The following is a 24,015-nucleotide window of genomic DNA, read 5'->3' on the forward strand; positions in this document are numbered from 1 at the left end:
GTGGAAGAGGACTCCAGTGGCAACCTGTGAAGCTCTGGTGAACTCCATGACCAAAAGGGTTAAGGCAGCGAAAATAACATTTTCACTTAGGGGTGTACTCACTTTTTTTGCCAGCAGTTTAGAAATTTAAAGGCTGTGTGTTGAGTTATTTTGAGGGGACAGAAAATTTACACTTTTATACAAGCTGTACGCTCACTACTTTACATTGTAGCAAAGTGTAATTTCTTCAGTGTTGTCACATGAAAAGATAGAATAAACTATTTACAAAAATGAGGGGTGTACTCACTTTTGTGAGATACTGTATATATGGTGGTCTTGCCTCTGTATCGAACCTTTTAGTCACGTGTCTTTACCACCTGTAGGGCAGCGATGGGTTTGGACAGTCCTGTGACTCTAGAAATGGCCCTCCTTTTAGTGTACCTGGCTCCATCTCTACAGCTAAAAGCCACATTCTTCACTTCTTCTTTATTCTAGCCGCCAGAGCAGTTATCCCTCACCACCGAAGATTATGCAAGAATGAGTTACTGAGTTGTCCCTCTTGTTGGCTGCTTGGCTCTGTGATTGGTACACCTTCTATGTGTATGCATTGGCCATCTGGGTCATTTATCTGGGCTCTTCAGAATTCAAGCATACCCTCACGTTGTCGTAATCACTTGACCTCACCTCTGGGAGCCAGTTCCTCCTGCCTGGGCACCTAGCACTGTAGTTTTCTTTCTTCTGCTTTCTATATGCGTTCTTTCTGTTTCATTTTTCTACTATGGATTTTCTTTTTCTGTCTTGCTGTAGTCTCATGCTTAGTATCTCATATCTCTGTAGCCTGCTGTCATGGCAAGCCAATGGAAGCCCCCATTTTTCTCTTTACCTTTTTCATACCATTACTTAGTTCTCACGAACAACTCAAAATGCCCTTACCAATTCCTCTGTTGGGCTTGGTTGTCTTGTTTAATTTGTGATAAATCCTTTTGTATCTTTATTGCCTTCCTTTTTATTTATTTTTTTTTTTTATTGGGTGGGAACTGTTTCTATAATGTCGTGTACACACGATCGGAAATCCATTGAAATTCCGTCAAGCTTTTTCCGACGGAATTCCGATGGAATTCCATTCAAGCTATCGTGCCCACACACAGTCACACCAAATTCCGATCGTTTAGAACGCGGTGAGGTTCAAAATGTGCGATGGGACTAGAAAAAGGAAGATCAATAGCCAATAACTTACGTCTCGTAGTTTGAATCTGAGCATACGTGATTTTTGGCGTGTCGAAATTGCATACAAACGATCGGAATTTCCGTTGGGAAAATTGAGAACATGTTATCTTTTTTTCTCCCTGAGGAAACCCTGATCTATCAGCACCAGCGTTCTTTGCACATCAGGAAGAGAGTGGAATATAATCTTCTTCAAATCCTTCTTCTGCGCACCGACGCTTGCTGTGTGATTTCTACAGGCCTGACTGCCCTTTGTGGGCTCATAGTTCCGGGGAGTGGGGAGCTAAGGGGGTGAGCACGGAAGTCACCTGAATTTTATGTTTTTGAGCACCAGTCACTTTCACCTACTGCACCTATCTGAAGAATCTGTGGACAACTAATAATTTAATTTTGTTCTCCTCTCCTGTTTGGACTGCACTGCATAGGAGATTGCCATTCTGGTTATATATGAACTATTTTTGGGGTTTTCTATGAATTTTTTGTGAATTGTTTATCATAAAAATTTTTTTTCATATTTTTCACATTTTTTCACATCTTTTAATATTACATTTCTTTATCAACCAGCTTTCTTTGAGGGCATAGTGCACTGTTTTCTATTGTATTTTTACTGTATTTTTAGTCCCAATTAATTCTACTGTGGTCACTTTACAAATACACTTACTAACCTAGTGGTTAATGATTATACTTTGTATACCACATTTGCACTTTATGTATTCTTTTGTACTTTATGCACTTTAGTAGTAATTCCTGATGTTTATGTATGTGTTCAGATTTGTGTACTTATAGTATCATATGTGGAACCCTATTGGTTGACTATAGGTACGAGTGTGCATTATTAGTGGTACTGGTACCTCACTAGTAATTTATACCAGTATAGGTTACTTTAAGGGTTTTGTTCTGCATATTCCCCTTTCCGCCCTTGCAATTTATATATCTTTTTGGACAGGCTTGACACCTACCTTGGTAACCATTGTGTTCTTGTGGAGGCCAGTGGTGTGTATGTACTCATTTTTTGTACACACCCCACTGTAGTCAATTAACAGTGGCGCCGGTCCCCGTATACTAATAATTTTTCTGCTATCGGTTGCATCCCCTTTGGGGCTGCGATCTATAGGGGTGGCGACACTGTTTGTGTGTCCTTCCATTCACGTCCTAGTCTCATTTTAGCCTCCGTAGCGCGGTCTGGGGTCTGTGAGACCTGAGTATTTTTTATGTTATCAATTTTTGGCTGGCGGAAATTCGGACAGCTAAATTCCGATGGAGCATACACACGGTCGCATTTTTCCGATGCTCTCATCGGTCTTTTTCTGTCCGGAATTCTGATTGTGTGTACGCGGCATTCGACCCGTTGACTGTTTTTACTGTACTTTATGAAACTTGACATATATTATAAAAAAAATATATATATAATTATATTATTAAAATAAAAAAATAATAATAGAGTATAGCTTTGGCTTTGAATACACTTTAATTACAGAGATACTTGGCTGCATACAAACTTTATATTCTGTATTACACATTTTAGCCACATGCAAACCATTGTTTTTTTATGGAAATGGTGTGCTGATACCTTGAAAATACATGATGCTTTTATTACTGGAATTGAGCCCACAGTTCTAATAACCCCACTTTGGTTTATACCTTCTGTTCCTCTTCTTTCCATTGGCTGCAGAGTGTGAGGCTGGGTTCACACTGCCGTGCGGAGCGTCTCACAGCTGGGGTCCCGTGCATCCCTGTTTACCATTGCAGGTCCGATTTTGGTGCAAATTTTTGGCTGAATTCAGACCTGAAACGGACCAAAAGACACACAGGACTCCTGTGCAATTCGCTGCGCAGCCGTCCTGGAGCTGTGTGAACCGCAGAGAGCCGGTCACAGTCTCCTGACATGCAAATTGGATGTGGGGAAACGCGCATCCAATTCGTAATAGTGTGAACCAAACCTGAAGGGTGGGTTTGTTTGACACTAGGAAGACGAGGCTAAGAAGGTACAGGTCATAGCATAACCGTAACACCACGGGGTTGATTTACTAAAGGCAAATCGACTGTGCAAGAGCAGTTGTTACAGAACTTGGTAAATGAGGTAAAGCTTCACTTTGCAAAGAATACCCAATTATGTGCAAATAAAAAAAATGCATCTTTGCTTGCACATGATTGGATGATGGAAGTCAGCAGAGCTTCTGCTCATTTACTAAACTCTGGAGCAACTGCTCTTGCAGAGTGAAACTGCACTTTGCAAAGTGCACAGTCTATTTGCCTTAAAGCAGAGGTCCACCCTAAAGTGGACCTTCCGCTCATTGGAACCCCCCCCCCCCTCCGGCGCCACAATTGGCACCTTTCAGGGGGGAGGGGGGTGCAGATACCTGTACAGTACAGGTATCTGCACCCACTTCCGGGATAGCTCTCTGCGGAAAGGGGCGTAGATTACGCCCCTTTCCGCAAGTGCCCACCCCTTTCCGCAAGTGCCCCGCTGCCTGCTGGGAAACACACAGATCCCAGAGGCAGCGGGGACCGTCCTTATTGCGCAGCGCGACTCGCGCATGCGCAGTAGGGAACCGGGAAATCAAGCCGAAAGGCTCCATTTCCTGATTCCCATACCCAAGATAGCGGCGGCAGCACCCGAGAAACGATCTAGAGATCAGCTTCGGGTGCCGACATCGCGGGCACGCTGGACAGGTAAGTGTCACTATTTTAAAAGTCAGCAGCTGCAGTATTTGTAGCTGCTGGCTTTTAAAAAAAAAAAAAAAAAACGCGGAGTCCCGGCGGACTCCCGCTTTAAGTAAATCAACTCCACATGCTCCCCCTTTTCTTGTAATAAAGTCCCGCCGATTTTATGGGCACAATTTTAAATTGTCAGAAAAGTGTCAAAATTTGTGGTTCAAGCCCAAACTTTGAAGCATTGCATCAGCATGGCAGTCAGCAAAGGAGCACTTAGGTAGAAAATGGTCAGCAATGGACAGCAGGTTATAGGGCTGGCACATTTTAGTTTGGATATCGAGCAGTTTATGGGAAGGGATCCTGCTAGATTTGTTCTTCACAGTACTAGGACCATTTTGTTGGAGGGAGTTGAGCACTAGCACAGTAGTGAACTCTTGTAACCAACTGTCCTTTCTTGAAATCTAAAATTGTGTATATGTGATCTGCTCGTGTACTGCAACTATTTGGTGACATTCTACAGCAGTCAGCAAGATTTACACTGTCAATGCTGAAGGTAGAGCTAGTTATGGGTACGGAGTTTGGGAGACGGGTGCAAATTCTGCATTATTGCATAACCTCATATAGTTGCATAGTTGGTGAGGTTGAAAAAAGACTCAAGTCCAACCTATGTGTGTGATTATATGTCAGTATTACATTGTATATCCCTGTATGTTGCGGTCGTTCAGGTGCTTATCTAATAGTTTCTTGAAACTATCAATACCACCCTCTGAGACCACCGCCTGTGGAAGGGAATTCCACATCCTTGCCACTCTTACAGTAAAGAGCCCTCTTCGTAGTTTAAGGCTAAATCTTTTCTTCTTCTAATTTTAATGAGTGGCCATGTGTCTTGTTTAAACTACCTTCTGCAAAAAAGTTTTATCCCTATTGTGGGGTCACCAGTATGGTATTTGTATATTGAAATCATATCCCCTCTCAAGCGTCTCTTCTCCAGAGAGAATTAGTTCAGTGCTCGCAACCTTTCCTCATAACTAATATCCTCCAGACCCTTTAATAGCTTTGTTGCCCTTCTTTGTACTTGCTCTATTTCCAGTACATCCTTCCTGATTCCCTCAGAGGTTTTCTCCCACTGTATAGATTGCATTCATATTTTTGCCACCCAAATGCATTATTATTCTATAAGCCTGTGGCTGTTTTGGCTCCAGTTCAGGATTATAGACAGGACTCCATACCCTCCCAAGATTATCTCACCATTACATATAATCATAGTGTGTGTATATATAGTAAGGAAACCAACCCAGCATAACCAGAGTACCTTGCAGAACATCTGACTCACTATATTATCCCGTAGTTACATACTATAATGTATAGGGTTTGTTTTGTTTATCAATTAAAATCATTTGAAAAATATTTTCTTTAGTCCGATCTTTAAATCTAAAATATTGCAGGTTATACTCTTATTTTCAGCCAGCAGATGGGACTGTGGGCTTCTTTTGTCTAGTTTCCTGGGCTGTTTTTATCTGCTCTGCTGAAAAAAAATATATTACAGGGCTCAACAGCTAAAGCAGAAAGAAATACAACTGAATGAGTTGGAATAGTTACTTATTCCCACTTTCTTTCCCTCTCTCCTGTGTGTAGACTGCTGGTACAAAGATTCAGTTTGAGGGCTCGTTCACACCATATGTTCATAAAAACTGATGGGGAAAACTGTGCAGATTTCACATGCAGAGATATCAGTTTACATCAGTTTGCCTTAGTTCTCATGCATGTGGACATCAGTTTTCATGCACATCTGTTATGCACAGACCACCACCCCTGTCTCCGCCATTGCTGTGTCTGCCACCCCTGTCTCCGCCATTGCTGTGTCTGCCACCCCTGTCTCCGCCATTGCTGTGTCTGCCACCCCTGTCCACCTTTCCTGTGCCCGCCATCACTGTGAGTCTACTACCATCGGTGTGGCACTTTCAGTACATTTTTCCTTTTTCTTTTGCCAGACTTATTATGAAGGAGGAACTCAAATTGTATGCTGTGGGTCACTACCCTTAGTATAGGGGTCTCCAAACTTCTCGAACAAAGGGCCACTTTATTGTCCTTCAGACTTTAGGAGGGCCAGAATTTGTGGCCAGCAGGGGTGGAAAATGTCACGGGCTCCGCATTGGTGAGAATAAACATGGCCTCAGGGTTGGTGGTCAATAGGAGGAGGAGTATTCCCCCTATAAGTAGGAGGAATAGTATCCCATCATTGGTATCAGTGGAAGATATAGTGCCCCATTGTTGGTGTCAGTGGAAGGAATGGTGCCTCATATCTGTGGGATTAATTGTTCTCCAAGGGCTGGATAAAGGCTAGCAAAGGGCCACATCTGGCCCTCGGGCCGCAGTTTAGAGACTCCTGCCTTAGTACATTGTCATTACTGCTTAGAACTGCTTATAGTGCAATGCTTTTGTGTGAAGATTTAAGAAACGAGGACAGATTTTTATTTCTTTTGTTTACCCACTAACACGAGAAGATGTTGCAATTGGAAAGACAACAGGTTTGCTATTTGCTGACTGCAGCGATGAATCAGCTGAGACTGAGTGTGGACGGCTGTAACTTCCTCATACCAGACCGGCACATGACTTCTAAGACAAACGCAATTGCTGAAAATGGGCATTCGTCTTCCAGGATCATGTCTTCAAGTAACCCCTTGCTATAGGCGGCCACTGCTGACTTTCTTATAAAAATACTAGTGATTATGCAAAACCCTTGTCTTTAATACTATCTACAGCGGCCTAAACACTAGTAGAATATCAATATACAGCAGTAAAGTGGGGGGGGGAATAGTATTTTTGGGATGTTCGTTTAATTGTCTAATAGTTAGTGGGATCAAAAGAACAATTGTTTTCTATCGTAGTAATGAGTACATTTGAAGGAGCAAGATAGAAATGTTTTCTCAAGCAAAATTCGAACCGTGAACATGGTTTACGTTTGTGGAAACTCTTTTAATATGTCTGGGATTCCATTCAAATAGCAGGTCTGATTGAAATTTTGGTGGCTATCAAACAATGTTGGTTGATTTAAGAGATCGAAAGTTCTGATGAACAATTTTGAAGAATTTCCATGCAAACTTTGCAGCGAACTTCTACATTTCTACATACTGTCGATGTTGCTGGCTCAGAACAAGCATACATATTGGGAAAGCCAAAAGTCTTTACCTGCTTAATTCAGGTTAGAGCGAGAGGGTCTGTGGGGCAGCCAGACAGCTAGCATTTGCGAATCGTGAAGTCAGCGAGCAGCCCCAATCCTCCTCTTGTCGGGTCCCTCATCGGCGCTCCTGGCTTCTTCCCTGTGCTGAGTGCCCCCATAGCAAGAAACTTTGCTATGGAGGCACTTGTGTGGGCTCGCTCCTTGAACCGTGTTCAGTGTGTCCATTGACAGTGTGGCTCGGACCCGCTCCCTGCTTTATCCTCACTGGCTGTGATTGACAGCAGCAGGAGCCAATAGCTCCTGCTGCTGTCTCTGAGCTTATTAGTAGGGAGAAAACAGAGAGCCGCCGCTCTCATGCACAGTGCTGGATGGAGATCAGGCTCAGTTTTATGTATGGGGGGGGGGGGGCTGCATGCAGAAGGTTTTTACCTTCACGCATTAAGGTAAAAAAAAAAAAAATCATGTATCTTTTTAGAACCACTTTAAGCTGGTTCACCAACCTGCCAATCAAAAAAAAATAATTCCCCCTTCGTTGGGACTTTATAGGTAACCTGACAATCGAATAATGAAATCTACGCTGATCAGGTCGTTGTTTTCCTTGTAAGCAAGCTTCCATTGCTAAACTGACAGCACTACACAATCAGTAGGATAAGAATGACTCCTATTTCTATACCATAAAGATCAGAGTCCATGCACACTGGGCTTTTGCCAGAAAAAAAAATGCATTTTTTTTTTTACAGCTGTTAAACACTTCAGCCCCGGAAGGATTTACTCCCTTCATGACCAGGCTATTTTATTTCCGATACGGCACTTTGTTACTTTAACTGACAATCGTGTGGTCTCGCGGCGCTGTACCCAAATACAATTGATGTCCTTTTTTTTCCCCACAAGCGGAGCTTTCTTTTAGTGGTATTTGATCACCTCCAACTTTTTTAACATTTTTTTTTTTATTTTATTTTTTTATTATTTTAAATCTGACCCGTACAGATGTGGACTTATTTTTGATTTATGTGCCCAGCTACTCTCACACGCAACCTCTTACCCCCCCATTCTACACAAACAAATGGTTGACTGACCTTAACCACCTCAATACAGTGCACTTACACCCCTGTCCAGACCAATTTTCAGCTTTCAGCGCTCTCACAGTTTGAATGACAATTACTCAGTCATGCAACACTGTACCCATATGAAACTTGCGTCCTTCTTCTTTTTTTTCACACAGATAGAGCTTTCTTTTGGTGGTATTTAATCACTAGTGGGTTTTTTTTTTTGTGCTATAAATAAAAAATAAAAAAAATTTGTGAAAAAAATAAATGCCTTTTTCTTTGTTTCTGTGATAAAATTTTGCTAATTAGTAATTTTTCTTCATAAATTTTGGCCCAAATTTATACTGCTACATATCTTTGGTAAAAATAACCCAAATTAGTGTATATTATTTTTGGTCTTTGTGAAAGTTATAGAGTCTACAAATTATGGTGCCAATCACTGAAAATTGATCACATCTGATCAGGCCTTCACTACATCAGGTGTATCTCGTTTCTTGAGACACTAACAAGTCAGGAAAGTACAAATACCCCCCAAATGACCCCTTTTTACAAAGTAGACATTCCAAGGTATTACATAAGTAGCATGGTGAGTTTTTTTAAGCTGTAATTTTTTCCCACAATTCTTTGGAAACTGAAGATTAATTTTTTACAAAATTGTCATATTATCAGGTTATTTCTCACACAGAGCATATGTATACAACAAGTTTACACACCAAAATACATTGTGCTACTCTTCCCGAGTATGGCGATACCACATGTGTGAGACTTTTACACAGCCTGGCCACATACAGAGGCCCAACATTGAAGTAGTACCATCAGGCGTTCTAGGAGCATAAATTACACATTTCATTTTATTTCTACCTATTCATTTCTACCTATCACAGGTCCTTGAGCACCAGCCCAGTGGAATTACCCACAAAATGACCCCATTTTGGAAAGCAAACACCCCAACGTATATTCTATGAGGCACGGGCTGCAAATGGGTACTCTGATGGGCTGGAGACAGGTACTTGGGTACTCTGATGGCCTGGTGACTGGTATTCAGGCACTCTGAAGGGTGGTGACGGGTACTCAGATACTCGGTACTCATATGGACTGTGACAGGTAATTGAGTAATCTGATGGCCTGGTGACAGGTACTCTGGTACTCTGATGGCCTGACGTGCACGCACAGCTCGAGATCCCGTGCATGCGCCGTGCAAAGTGGGGGCGATACCACCTGTGATAGGCTGTGACTTCATCATGGCCGATACCCAATGGCTGTTCACCCCCCTCGGTGGCGAGCGGTGTCTACGTGACACACCGCCACCAAAGGAACAGGGATTGCTCAAACATGATCCCGCGCATCCCCTGTTTAAATGAAGGTACGTCATATGACGCCCTCCCAGAACAAGATCCGTGCCGCATAGCCTTCCTATGACAGCCGGCGGGTGGCTAGCGGTTAAAGGGGTTGTAAACCTTTGTGCTTTTTCATCTTAATGCATCCTATGCATTAAAGCGTAACCATTGTTTTATTACAAATGTTATTGGTATAAAACTTTTCTCGTACTATGAAGCTGCTAATAAAATATTTGAACAAGAAATATTTAGAAAATTAGTAGGTTTTCTCCTTCATGGACAGGCACTAAGGTGGTACTAATGGTTGGCACTGACGGGGGGGGGGGGGGGGGGGGGCGCTCATAGCCAGCACTGATTGGCATCTGAATACAGGTGGGCATCATTGGTGGGCATTGCTGATGGGTCTGCACTGATTATCAGCACGGACCTCCCTGTCAGGAGAGCCTCTGATCATCTCTCATCTATCTGCACCTTGTCAGCGCGAATGAAGGAAAGACGATTTAACGACCCCCTGGTTACCATGTGAAACAGCTGATCACGTGGTACAGAGCCTACGTCAGAGGCTCTTTACCTAGATCAGGGATACGACACACCTCACCGACACACTTAATTCAATAAATCGTACTACCGATCGCCTCACTATATGCCCCCAGGGCACGAGCGGCTTATCCTGCTGGACGTCGTATGAAGGACCATGTTAAATGGACTGTAGTGCACTAAAAATGCATAGATGTGAATCCAGCCTAATCGGGCAATAACATTGATTGAAATTCGGCCTGTGCAGCAGGGACAAGTTAGAATTTTTTTCCTCTATCAGCAGCTGCAGCAAATTATCTGCAGCCATTGAGCATTGTATTCTCACAGTGGTAAGACCCACTGTCAAAAGACAGTGTCCTGGCTGGGAGATTCCACCATTCACCTCAATTTAATTGAGAAATCTTATTTTTCTTCATGTTGCAAAAAAAAATAAAAAATGAACAAGGCATGGCTAGCCTTATACCATTTTTTTTAACCACTTGCTTACTGGGCACTTAAACCCCCCTCCTGCCCAGACCAATTTTCAGCTTTCAGCACTGACGCACTTTGAATGACAATTGCGCGGTCATACAACACACAAATTACATTTTTATCATTTTTTTCCCCCCACAAATAGAGCTTTCTTTTGGTGGTATTTAATCACAGCTGGGGATTTTATTTTTGAAAAGGTGGGGAAATTTTAAATAAATCATGTTTCATAGTTTGTTATAAAATTTTGCAAACAGCGAATTTTTCTCCTTCATTGATATGCGCTGATGAGGCGGCACTGGTGGGGACAGATAAGGCGGCACTGGTGGGGACAGATAAGGCGGTACTGATGGGCTCTGATAAAGTGGCACTGATGGGCACTGGTAGGTGACACTGATGGGCAGCACTCTTGATGAGGCACTAATTGGTGACACTTATAGGTGGCACTGGTAGGTGGTGCTGGTGGGTGCTGGTGGGCACTGGTAAGCGGTACTGTTGTGCACTGCTAGGTGGCACTGACAAGTGGCACAGGTGGGCACAGATGAGCTGGCGGCAGCTCTCCTTGATCGGGATCGATGTCCCTGTGAGAGCCACCAGTGATCAGCTTTTTTTTTTTTTTTTTTTTTTTTTTTTTTTACTCCTCACGTTGTCAGGGTGAGGAGAAAAAATAGCCGATCACCGGCTCTGTTTACATCACATGATCAGCTGTCATTGGCTGACAGCTGATCACGTGGTAAGGGTTCGGGATTGACCCCTTACTCCGATCAGCCCAATTTCATAGACTCATTGATCAGAGTGCGCCACATGTGCCTTGCAGGGGGCGCGCAGGCTGCTTGGGAACGGGAGGACGTCTATGGACACCCTCCCGGCAAAATAGGTCTACGCTGTAGCCGTCATTCGGCTATAGCGCCGATCTGAAGAAGTTCAATCCAATTTCCATTCGAATTACCTTCAACTATGTAGTGCAAGGGTCTGCCTGATTGGATACAAAGTGAAGGTGTTTAGGTTTGACCTCCATATTATCTGGTTTTGGTAACTCTAAGACCCCTTTCACACTGGGGCGTTTTTTCAGGCGCTTTAGCGTTAAAAAAGCGCCTGAAAGAAGTAGCAAGTGCTTTCACACTGAGGCGCTGCTCTGGCAGGGCGTCAAAAAAAGTCCTGCAAGCAGCTTCTTTGGAGCGGTGAATACACCGCTCCTAAAGCGCCCCTTCCCATTGAAATCAATGGGAAGCGCCTGCAAAACACCTGAAAATTGCTATTGGCAGCAGTGCTTTGTGGATGCTTTTAATCCTTTATTTGGCCACTAGCAGGGGTTAAAAGCGCCACAATAACGCTCGAAAAACGCTGGTAAAGGGCTCTTAAAGCACTTGGGCTTTCACATTGGTATTGCAGGTGAGGCTTCTTTCAAGCGCTTTACAGGCGCTTTTTTTTAACGCTAAAGTGCCTGAAAAACACCCCAGTGTGAAAGGGAAGGGGTCTAAAAGAAAATTGTGCAAGAAGATTTAATAATGTATGGCCATCCTTGGTGATCAATATTCCTTCATTCATGGCTATTCTGTATAGTGGTGAGTGAAGGTCACATGCAGTCACAAGATTAGCTGCAGGGCCACTTATAAAAGTGATTACACAGCTTGCTTGTCAGGAACTGCTTTGTGGCCGTATGGACTTTCCCAACTACTGTATACTACTGTATGTAGCAATGTGACGGCACATGTCTGTTTCACTTGCTCTATATAAGGGAAAGGGGTTTCTGGCTTTCAGTTGGCTGTCACTGCTACAGCCACAGCAATGTTCTGTTCACATATGTGACCATACTGACCCCTGAACACATTTACACGTAAGTACAATCTGGGCTATAAATTCCTGTAACTGGTGGCTTTGCATGCACATGTGTAACAATACTAAAATTATATTAATGAAATGGAATTTTGAGCTAGATAAGATAAAAGTGACAATATATTACTTTGTGTTTTTTCAGGACAGTGCATTGGTTGGTGGAGAGATCTGGTACACAATGAAGCCCAAAATTTTGTACAAACCAGTGAGTATTTGTCAGATTATACTCCATCTCATTCCTGTATGTATCCTTCAAACTTATTTCTCTAGTAGGAGAAAGTAGATATTACTGGAAATCTACGTTTTTTCCGATATCCTCATCCTTTCCATTTTTTTTTTTTTTTTTTTTTTTTTACACGTTTAATAACATGATTTAATTTATTTTATTTTTTTTAATTGTGTGTTCATGTTAAAAAAAGAGAGCTTTTGTTTCTACATGTTGTTGTCTGTAATTATATCATGGATAGATGTTGCACTCTTCTATATTTAAGGTATATGCCCGGTGCACTTCATCAAGGTAATCTTCATACAATTCCAATTTATGGCCCGTACACACCATCCGAATATCGTAGGAAAGCGGTCGTCAGTGGAAGGATCGTACGATTTTTGGATCGTGTGTACGCTACTTTCGACAGCCGATCACAGCTGTTCATCTGATCTTATTCGATCGGGAATGCACAATAATTTTCCGTGTACGATTCCAGATCGTACGATTTTCGGTTAATCACTCAGTTGTCGTCCGAAAATTCAATACAAATACATTACAACACATGACATCACTTCCGATTATTTATTTATTTTTTCTGTTGTACAAGAATTTTCGTGACTTTATTTAGCTATTCAATTTCTACTTGCGACTATTAAGTGGAAACAGTTGTACGATCGGTCGTACAATATTCGGATCGTGTGTACGGGCCATTAGTTCAGACTGAGCCACTCACGGATCTCGAAATAGAGATTGAGTCAGTTTTGATGGATCTCTGTCCATCTTTCTTAACCAGTTCCCTACCGCCGTATTGTTAAATGACGGCGGCAGGAACTGTTCCTCCCTCCGGGTGGGCGTCATATGGCGTTCTCTGCTTCCCGGCATTGTGGCGAGAGCGCACCTCCGCATCGCTGGGGTCCCGGTGCTCATGCCCGGTGGCTGTGATGTCCGCTGGACACCTGCGATTGCCCGTTAACAGACCCGGGACATGTATCTGTGTGTATAAACGCACAAATCCACATCCTGTCAGGGGAGAGAAGAACTGATTGGATGTTCCTTGTACAAAGGAACACAGATTGGTTTCCTCCCCTCATCAGTCCCCTCCCCCCACAGTTAGATTCACTCCCTAGGAAACATATTTAACCCCTGCAGCGCTCCCTAGTGTTAACCCCTTCTCTGCCATGATCGCTTTATAAATGTGAGTGGTGTGTGTGTATAATTTATTATAACAGACATTTACAAAACAGTAGTGGGCTGGAGTCCAGCCTGAAACCCACAAGTGATGTTGTCTAGCAATCAAAGTCAAAACTTTTTATTTTGAATAGAGTGGAGAGGGAGTAGAACACCTGTCAGGTTTTTATTCATGTCTTTGTTAGGGAGACTAACCTTCTCTATTTGTCCTGGTGTGACAATTCTTGCTTGGAGCAAAAGAAAATCCTGCATTTTGAGGGGTCATTAGAACAGGAGTAGAGGGGACATTTTTTAATGGGGACATTAGTTCTGGTGATACCCCCCCCACTTCCTGTTGCACCTATGGGACAGGAAGTGAAGGGAAGTCTCTCCAGCAGGGGACAGATGGCAAAAAAAAGTCCTAATTGGTTATAACCCTCCCTTGCGCTATCCAAAAAGAAAACTGTTTTGGCTTTCGGTTCTACGTTAAAAAAAACTGGCAATCTGGATGATGTGGGCTCTATGTTTTTATAACATTAAATATCACATATGTATCTATTTTGAAAATGTAAAGTGATGAAAGAGGTACAGCATAATTTAACCAATCAGAATCTATCTTATTGGCAAGACTTGATCATGGGAAAAGGCACGTGACCTTGTGTTTTTTATATATTCTCCTCTCTAGATAAAGTGACTGGACATTGCGTACAAGTTTCGGTTTATTCTAATAGGTTTTGTTTGCTTTGTATGAAAGAGATGCATACTAGAATTGTGTATTGACTGATAGAAGATTTCTTTATCTGATTGTATATTTCTATGTATTTTTTTTATATAGATTTCCTCTCCGGAGGAACAAGATCCTGTGGCTGTGCAAGTGGCTCAACTGCAGGAAAATGCCCGCAGGGTAAGACTGCCAGGGCTACAGACTCAGAATCTGCATCTTATCTACTGGGGGGGGGGGGGTATTCTGCAACAATTTGCATCAAAATAGTTATTTTTTAAGTTTTTAAATGTAATCACCTGAAACGATATGTGAACTTTTACTGTCAAAATTATTATTAAACCCTGCATGAGATGAGCAGCAGGTTGCAAATCCCACTTTCTGTGGTTGGCAAAGTGTTCTTTCTCACCAGTGCTCCCTGCTATGCAGTAAACTTGGTGCCAAGCTGAATTTGGAACATGTAGGGTCTGTGGCCCTGTCTTACCCATTTTCAGTGCAGCTGTGCATGAGATTACAGGAGATTTAAACTGACCCTGCTGCAAAAAATGAGATTGAAAAAAATTTTTTCCTTGTAAAAAGTAAATACATTTTTGGCTGCCCACACCATCAAATGTCTCTTCGTTAAAGAGGAATCTTCTGCTGAAGTCTGTAGAACAGCTTTTCTCAACCAGGGTTTCTTCAATGAGCAATTTCTGCCACCAGTGTAAGGGACAATCTTTCCAATGACCACTAGTGTAAGTAGGGGGCAATCCTCCCAGTGGTCTCCAGTGTAAGAGTCGATTCACACAGGGGCAACACGACTTCCAGAGGCAACTTGGACACGACTTGAGTATGAATAACAGCGCAACTTGGAGCGACTTACAACACGACTTTAAGTCGCCCCAGGCCAGGTGACTTTGGCCATGGCCAATCAGAGAATCAGCTCTCGGTGGGGGAACTCCACGCCAAATTTTAAATAAAAAACTGGCATGGGTTCCCCCTCCAGCAGTATACTAGGCCCTTAGGTCTGGTATGGATTTTAAGAGGAACCCCCTACACTGAAAAAAAACGGCATGGGGGTCCCCCCAAAATCCATACCAGACCCTTATGCGAGCACACAGCCCGGCCGGTCAGGAAAGGGGGTGGGGGCGAGCAAACGCCCCCCCCCCCCCCGAACCGTACCAGGCCGCATGCCCTTAACATGGGGTGTGGGTGCTTTGGGGAAGGGGTGTGCCCTGTGGCCCCCCCCACCCCAAAGCACCTTGTCCCCATGTTGATGAGGACAAGGGCCTCTTCCCAACAACCCTGGCCGTTGGTTGTCGGGGGTCAGCGGGCAGGGGACTTATCGAAATCCGGGGGCCCCCAGATCACGGCCCCCCACCCTATGTGAATGAGTATGGGGTACATCGTACCCCTACCCATTCACCTGGGGGAAAAAAGTGTAAAAAAAAAAAAAACACAACACAGGTTTTTAAAGTAATTTATTAATCAGCTCCGTGGGTCTTCTTCTGACTTCTCCGCTCTGTTCAGCCTCTTCTCCCGGTGTCCGGCCTCTTCTCCCACTCTCCGGCGTCGTCTCCCGCTCTCCGATTCTTCTGCTGGCTCCTCCGCTATCTTCTTACAGATCTTTTACTAGGGGAGGAGCCCGGTCTCCTCCGTCCTTCTTCCTTCTTCCCTCTTCTTTCTTCTTCCGATGTTGACACAACGTTCTCTTCCGCTGTAATGGCTTGTGCGACGTGCACGGCAACTTATATAGGTATGGGGCGTGGTGACCGGGTGATGTCACACGGTGACCCCGCCCCTTATTACGTCACAGTCCCAGCATAAGGGGCGGGGTCACCGTGTAATCTCACCCAGTGAGCACGCCCCATGCCTATATAAGTTGCCGCTCATGTCGCACAAGCCATTAGAGAGAGAAGAAGGACTCCTCTGCTAGTAAAAGAGCTGGAAGAAGATAGCAGAGGACCCGGCAGAAGAATTGGAGAGCGGGAGACAAGGCTAGACACCGGGATAAGAGGCCAAACAGAGGGGAGAAGTCGGAAGAAGACCCCCAGAGCTGATTAATAAATTACTTTAAAAACCTGTGTTGTGTTTTTTTATTTTTTTATTTTATTGACACTTTTTTTTCCCCAGGTGAATGAGTACCCCATACTCATTCACATAGGTTGGGGGGGGGCCGGGATCTGAGGGCCCCCTTATTAAAGGGGACTCCCGTATTCCAATAAGCCCCCCGCCCCCAGACCCCAACCAAACAACGCCCAGGGTTGTCGGGAAGAGGCCCTTGTCCTCATCAACATGGGGACAAGGGCCTCTTCCCGACAACCCTGGGCGTTGTTTGGTTGGGGTCTGGGGGCGGGGGGCTTATTGCGTGGCGCCCTCCTTCCCCAAAGCACTCTCCCATGTTGAGGGCATGCGGCCTGGTACGGTTCAGGAGGGGGGGGCGGCGCTTGCTCGTCCCCACCCCCTTTCCTGACCAGCCGCTGCGGGTTTGGTATGGATTTTGGGGGGGCCCCACGCCGGCATAGGGGGTTTCCGCTTAAAATCCATACTGAACCTAAGGGCCTGGTATGCTCCTGGGGGGGCACCCATGCCAGTTTTATATTTAAAATTTGGCATGGAGTTCCCCCTCGAGAGCTGATTATTCTGTGAGAGAGATGACATTGTCGCTTCAATATCGATGGAGATCTGACTTGGAGGCAACTTCCATTGAAATCAATGGGTACAAGTCACCTAGAAGCCGGACTGAAGTAGTACAGGAACCTTTTTTGAAGTCTGAGCGTGTACATTCAGACTGCTCCATTAACTAACATTGATTTTCTCAACAGCGCAACTTGGGGCGACCTGAAGTCGGATCCCGAGTTGCCCCTGTGTGAACGGGCTCTAAGGGACAATCTTCCCACTGACCACCTTACTAATGTACTGTGAGCTGTGGGTATAGTAATGCTTGGCAGGGTTGCCCTGGGACCTGAAATTTTATTTCAATGGTTCTTGCAAGTTTTGAAAAACACTACTGTAGAGGAACAAAAAATTCCGGGGAGTTTTGATCTCTAGATTCTTCCATGAACCTCCACATAATTACATGTACAATGTTCAGCAGCATGAGAACTGGGAGAATTTACTCTCTCTTTACAGGGAACTTTTTTTAAATTAATTTTCATGACAAGGTTTCTGTAGCTCAAGGCAGATTTCGGTACTGATTATTTATTTATTGCAGGTACTTGTATAGTGCTGTCAATTTAGCTGAGCTTTACATATATATTCTACATTCACATTAGCCCCTACCCTCAGGGAGTTTACATCTATGGTCCCTAATTCACATTCATACATAGACATAGTAGTAAGGCCAATTTAGAAATGAGCCAATTAGCCTACCAGCATTTCTTTTGGAGTATGGGAGGAAAAAGGAGAACCCAAAAGAAAACCCACACAGTCACAAGGAGAACATCACAAACAGTGATAAGCATTTGAGCTGGCGACCCTGGTGATGCTAGACAGACGTGCTAACCACTTGTCTTGGGATGGAAGAACAATTATAGAATTCGTTAAGCTAGTCCGCTTATAGTGAAGCTGAACTCAAAGTGAAGTGTACTTTATTATAGGAAACATTTCTAAATTTTAATTGTGCCTAAGTAATACCCAGAAATGTACCTTTCCCCTAAAATTCCTTCTGAAAAATAGTGTTCTCCCTGCTGTCAGCTGTAGAATTTGTGGTCTCCTATGGGGTTTTTAAGTCTTGGTCTCCTCTGTTGAAGAGAACGAAATTGATCCAGTAATTTTCTTTTTCCTGCAGTATTACCGCTGTGCACTTGTTGTCGCCTTTCTGGTCACAGTGCTGTTCTGTCTGATGGCTGCTCAGCTTCTTCTATTTCCACTGCTCTGTACAAGCTCCACAACGGAGACCGAGACCATGACTAGCCAAGACCAGGGGTGCAATGATGCCTGCAAGTAAGTCATGGACTATTTCTGCTAGGAACTAGAGGTGGTAGGAGATCCGTGTTCTGGGTATACAATACTGGGTGGCTTTTACTGGACAGTATGAGAGATCAGGTACACTCCAATACAATGTACAGACCTGAAGATGGTGGGTGCTGTAGTAACTGAGCAATGGATGGCTTGTCTAGATAGAAGCAAACATCACTAGCACACCTGAAGGCCTTATAAGTGCTTTTAATTTGTTATTAGGAAAATGTTTGGGAGCCTCACACATGCGCTACAAGCCAACAGTGAAGTTCACCATTACCCTGACGATGGAGCGCGTGTGAGACTCTGACACGTCTCATTTTTTCTTATGACCAATTAAAGGCTGTCATTGAGCATTTAGGTGTTCTGTGACCCTTGCTCTGCTCTCTGAGCAATATTGGGAAAACACCTTAAAATGGAGTTACAAGTTATACCACATTGTTCTCAAACTAAAAGATGTGGTGAAAATAATAAAACTTTTTACTATGTAAATTAATCTGTGTGAAGAAATACTTTGCAATTCACAGCAGGGACATGGTTGTACACTTAATTTAACACCTTGCTGGATGGTTTGGGGAAGATTTGCATGTATGGTGTGTGTATGTATGTATGTGTATATATATATATATATATATATATATATATATATATATATATATATATATATATATATATATATATATATATATATATATATATATATATATATATATTATAAAAAAAATAATAAATTGCACATACATAGTGTATTTAAAAAACCCCCCCCCCCCTTTATTTTTATTTTTTTTTACTTCCTTTTAGTATGGTTCTTGTGGAGAGCATACCGGAAGGGCTGGTGTATCCTGAAAATTCCACCTACCACCCCTCAATATTTCAGACATGGTTGGACCTTCTAAAGGAGGCCAAGAGCAGCGTGGACATTGCATCTTTCTACTGGACGATGACCAACAATGACACTGGTACACATCATCCCTCAGCTGACCAGGTAACAATCTGCAGCTAAAGCATGTGAGTCATGACATTTCACACTTCACGTGAATTGATAAGGTATATGATGGCGTTACCAAATAGCCTTGTTTTTGATATATTAGGCAAAAAAGGGACTCTTTCTTGTTTTAAATGACTAACAAGCAAGGACATTGTGGGTCTTTTCTTGCTAGTAGAGACTGCATTTTTACTTCAGTCTGACTCTTAGAGACCTTTAGTACCTTTCAGGGAGATAAGAGGATCAGCAAGGGACGCCATTCTGCAGCTTTGCTAATCGGGCTATATGAAAATATATCATATGTATTTGAGCAGATATGGCTGCTTCCATAAATATATAATTACAAATTATACATAGAAATTAGATTGTTAAGCTTTGACACATATTGATGATTTTTTTTTTTTTTTTTAATCCCAATGGCAAATTCATGCTCTTAACTGATCCCTTAAAAAAAAACAAAATGGCTCAACATAGGTATCCATTATTCCTAGAGTACCTTAAAGCAGAACTTACTTTGGTCTAGCTTGGCTCAAAGTAAGTATTCCTATCTGATAGCTAGAGCTAAAAATCACTGTAGTGGTTTGTGCAGCTTTTCGTGAGAGCCGTGATATTCTGGGTGCTGCTTAGTGGCCTCCTTCTGTACACTGAATATCAGGGGGGTGGATTACTGCAGTGGTTTTCGGCCTCTCCATTGGCCCTCCAGGTATCTGTATACTTACATTTAGCCAAGCTGGGCCTATCTAAGTTTACAAAAACTACTATTTCTCAAGTTCCCCTTTAAGGTACTCTAAGTCCTATGTTGACCATCTAATAATCCTTATGTCTAGAGGTAATTCTGGCATTGGAAGTGCCGAATCTGTCTTCCCTGCTATAAGGGAACATGCACGTTGAGGGAACAATTGTCAGATTCTGTTTGCAGGTCTCGCTGCCAATTACCATCTATGAATGAGTTCACTTTAGCTCTTCATTTAAGGCTGTTTCCTGGTACAGGGTTGCTAAATGGGTCTCTGTCCTGAGGGTCCCTTACTTGGAAATACAATTATTTACCTATTGCTGTCTTTACCAAAAACAATGTACTTCTGTTCATCAGGGGGAAACAATCCTGCAAGAGCTTTTGAAACTGAAGCAGCGAGGTATTGCCTTGAGAGTGGCAGTCAATCCACCTAGATCCTCCAAGGCCTATGCTGACATTGATGCTCTAAAAGAAAGTGGTAAGATCTCATCCTTTCTGAATTGGCTTCATTACTCCCTGGTTAAATAACACATTGCAGGTGTTAAAAGCTGTGCTGTAATCTAAAGGCACAGTCGGTGATGTTACGACCATTCCTGCCCCTTTTGTATATGTGCACCTGGGAGCAGGTAATCTCCCCCCAAAGCTCATGGGCCCAGCAATGACCACTAACTTTAGGGTTTTGACGCCTTCCCAGTTATACAACGTGATGTAAGAGAAAATCTCCATAAATTGAGGGGGAATCTGACTCCTTTTTAGTGCTTGTTGCAAGAATGTCTTCATTATTTTTATTTATTTTTTGCAATTGTTCTGTCCTCTTTATCAACTGCCTCGAGTATTTGAGTCAGAAAATCAAAGTGCTACACCTGTTGAGTATGAGTCCAATTTGAAGCAGCAGGACTCTAATATTTTTGATGTGGTGCTTTAAATTTCAGACTTTTATACTGTTTCATAGTTTTTGGTTACTGGCTCAGTTCTTGGTTCACTAGAGCAGCCCACTTATCACTGAGATGTCCCATTAGGGCACTGACGGCTACGGTGCAAACTTACTTTGCCGGCAGGGCATCCATAGACGTCCTCCCGCGCTTGAGTGGCCTGCGCAGCACACTCTGTGATCAGCGAGTCTGAGACTCGGTTGATCACAGATTGGAGTAAGGGGTTGATCCCTACCCCTTACTATGTGATCAGCTGTCAGCCAATGACAGCTGATCATGTGATGTGAACAGAGCCGGTAATTGGCTATTTTTTTCTCCTCGCGCTTATAGCCTCTGCAGAGGATTCTGTGCCACCTACCAGTGCCCACCAGCACCACCTATCAGTGCCCACAGTGTTGCCTATAAATGTCACCAATCAGTGCCTCATCACCAGTGCTTCATGTAAATGTCGCCTTATCTGTGCAGCCTCAACAGCGAATATCAATGAAGGAGAAAAATTACCCGTTTGCAAAATTTTATAACAAACTATGAAACATTGTTTTTTTTTTTTTCCCAAAATGTCTGTCTTTGTTTAGCAAAAATTAAAAACCCAAGTGGTGATTAAATACCAACAAAAGAAAGCTCCATTTGTGTGAAAAAAAATATTAAAATGTAATTTGAGTACAGTGTAGCATGACCGTGCAATTGTCATTCAATGTGTGAATCATGTAAATGTGTTGGAATGGCCTAGTCAAAGCCAATCCAATAGAAAATATGTGGTCAGACTTAAAGATTGCTGTTCACAAGCGCAAACCATCCAACTTGAAGGAGCTGCAGCAGTTTTGCAAGGAGGAATAAGCAAAAATCCCAGTGGTAAGATGTGGCAAGTTCATAGAGACTTATCCAAAACGACATGGAGCTGTGATAGGTGACTAGGGGGTGAATAGTTATGCACATTGACTTTTTCTGTTATTTTGTCCTATTTGTTTGCTTCACAATAAAAACAAAAACCATCTTCAAAGCTGTGGGCATGTTCTGTAAATTAAATGATGCAAATCCTTAAACAATCCATGTTAATTCCAGGTTGCAACAAAACACGAAAAATGCCAAGGGGGGTGAATACTTTTGCGAGGCACTGTAGTTTAATCAACGACAACGTTTTGGTAGTGCACAGCCAGAAACGTTGATGTTGATTAACTGGTTCCCGACCAGCACACGCCGATGTACGTCGGCAGAATGGCACGGGCAGGCATATTGGCATACAGGTACGTCCAATCTTTAATGCCGCCCTGCCATTGCGAGCGCAGCCCGCTCGCGTGCTGCTCGGGACCCCCGTGAGTCCGGTCGCGAGTCCCGCGGACTCGATCGCCGCGGGCATACCCGCGATGGTCTCACGGGGCGGCTGAACAAGGAAATGCCGTTGTAAACAGCATTTCCCCGTTCTGCCTAGCGACTAGTGACGCTGATCTCTGCTCCATGTGATTGGAGCAGAGATCAGTGTTCACTAAATTAAAGCCCAGCCCCCAACAGCTAGTAACACACCCCTAGGAACACTTAACCCCTACACTGCCACCCACTGGTTAACCCCTTCACTGCCAGTGTCATTTACACAGGAATCACTGCATTTATATAGCAGTGATTGCTGTATAAATGTCAATGGTCCCAAAAATGTGTCAAAAATGTCCGATATGTCTGCCATAATGTCGCAGTCACAATAAAAATCGCTAATCGCCGTTATTACTAGTAAAAAAAAAAAAAAAAAATTTATAAAAATGCCATAAAACTATCCCCTATTTTGTAAACGCTAGAACTTTTGCGCAAACCAATCAATAATCGCTTATTGCGATATTTTTTTTTTTTCACACTAGAATGATATATAACATAAAGATAGATGTTTTTTTTTTTTTCTACAAATTGTTCATTCATACAAGCCAATAATACATAACAATAATGTAATTATAAACCCAAGGTAATGGTGATTAATCTATATCTACACATTTATACAAATATAATAGTACATATTCAACAATTCTTATAACACATATGCTCCACTTCTAATCCATAGTAATCCAAAAGTCCCAAAACACTGTGTCTTTAAAATGATCTTGTGAGGAGACCTTTCAAACAAATTCCAAGAATGCTGCACCATGTGCAGAAAAAATGAACACTCACCAACCATATAAGGTCTGTTAAGACCTTTTACTTGCTTTTCAGATGGATAAAGGTGTAGGGGGGAATAAATCCAGTCATCAAAGCTTCAGCCCAGATCTCCTCTCACAACCAAGAAAAGCCACAAACAATAAAATATTCTCATAGTGGAGTAGGTTTATTAAAAATCAAGAAATAGAAAATTTACCAATTGAACACTCGCATGCAGGGGCGGACTGACAATTTGGCCACTCGGGCAGTGCCCGAGGGCCCTGGGCCATTAGGGGGCCCCATCAGGGTTGCCAGCCTCAGTAAAATCAGGGACAGTATGTAAAAATCTGTGTTTTTTATTTTTATTTTTTTTAAATCTATCTCTGAAATGTCCCTTACCGACATCCTTTTGGTCTAAAAATCATGAGATGACGGCTGCCCCACCTCTCCAGTACCTTCTCAGCCAATAGAAACATGTCTGTGTATACTGTGTGTACATGTATATGTATACTGTGTGTGTGTGTGTATATACAGTGTGGCCCCATATTCTCTGATTGCCTGGGGGCCCCATAATCTCCTATTGCCCGGGGGCCCCATGAGTTGTCAGTCTGCCGCTGCTCGCATGTATAATGTGCTTTAAGCAGCACCAGCATGTACAGCCTCTGTGTATCTCACAGCCCCGCCGCTCATATTACCTGCCGGCGTGCTCTCCAAATGGCCTGAAATGACATCAGGCGATACCTGGAAGTGACAACAACAACAATCGGCAGCGCAACTTCAATGCATTTTGTACATAGAGCGTCAATGGAGCCTAAAACGGGAAGTAAACTTCATCTGCAGACATTTACCTAAAGGTAAGCTTATTGTAAGGCTTACCTAATAGGTAGTGTAAATAGCTCCTAAATGTGCGCTGTTTACTTACATGCAGCGAGTGACATCATTGGTGCAT

General features: G+C 43.0%; 1 protein-coding gene across 3 annotated transcripts in view; it reads left to right on the plus strand.

Annotated features, from left to right (window-relative positions):
* The window catches only part of PLD3 (phospholipase D family member 3), an 80,956-nt gene that overhangs the window by 8,833 nt on the left and 48,108 nt on the right, over nucleotides 1-24,015 (plus strand). For 2 of the 3 annotated variants that reach the window (XM_077482573.1, XM_077482565.1), the window contains exons 2-6: nucleotides 12,406-12,468; nucleotides 14,474-14,542; nucleotides 18,129-18,283; nucleotides 19,100-19,283; nucleotides 20,374-20,494. In XM_077482573.1, the coding sequence (XP_077338699.1) occupies nucleotides 12,442-12,468; nucleotides 14,474-14,542; nucleotides 18,129-18,283; nucleotides 19,100-19,283; nucleotides 20,374-20,494 (556 nt within the window). In that variant the 5' untranslated portion in view covers nucleotides 12,406-12,441. Of the gene's footprint in view, nucleotides 1-12,117; nucleotides 12,265-12,405; nucleotides 12,469-14,473; nucleotides 14,543-18,128; nucleotides 18,284-19,099; nucleotides 19,284-20,373; nucleotides 20,495-24,015 lie in introns of those variants that run through there. The other variant, XM_077482582.1, reaches the window with a different exon arrangement.

The sequence above is a fragment of the Lithobates pipiens genome, unplaced genomic scaffold (assembly GCF_037356315.1).
Source record: "Lithobates pipiens isolate NorthernLeopardFrog02 unplaced genomic scaffold, aLitPip1_a1.2 Scaffold_1, whole genome shotgun sequence".
Lineage (NCBI taxonomy): Eukaryota > Metazoa > Chordata > Amphibia > Anura > Ranidae > Lithobates > Lithobates pipiens.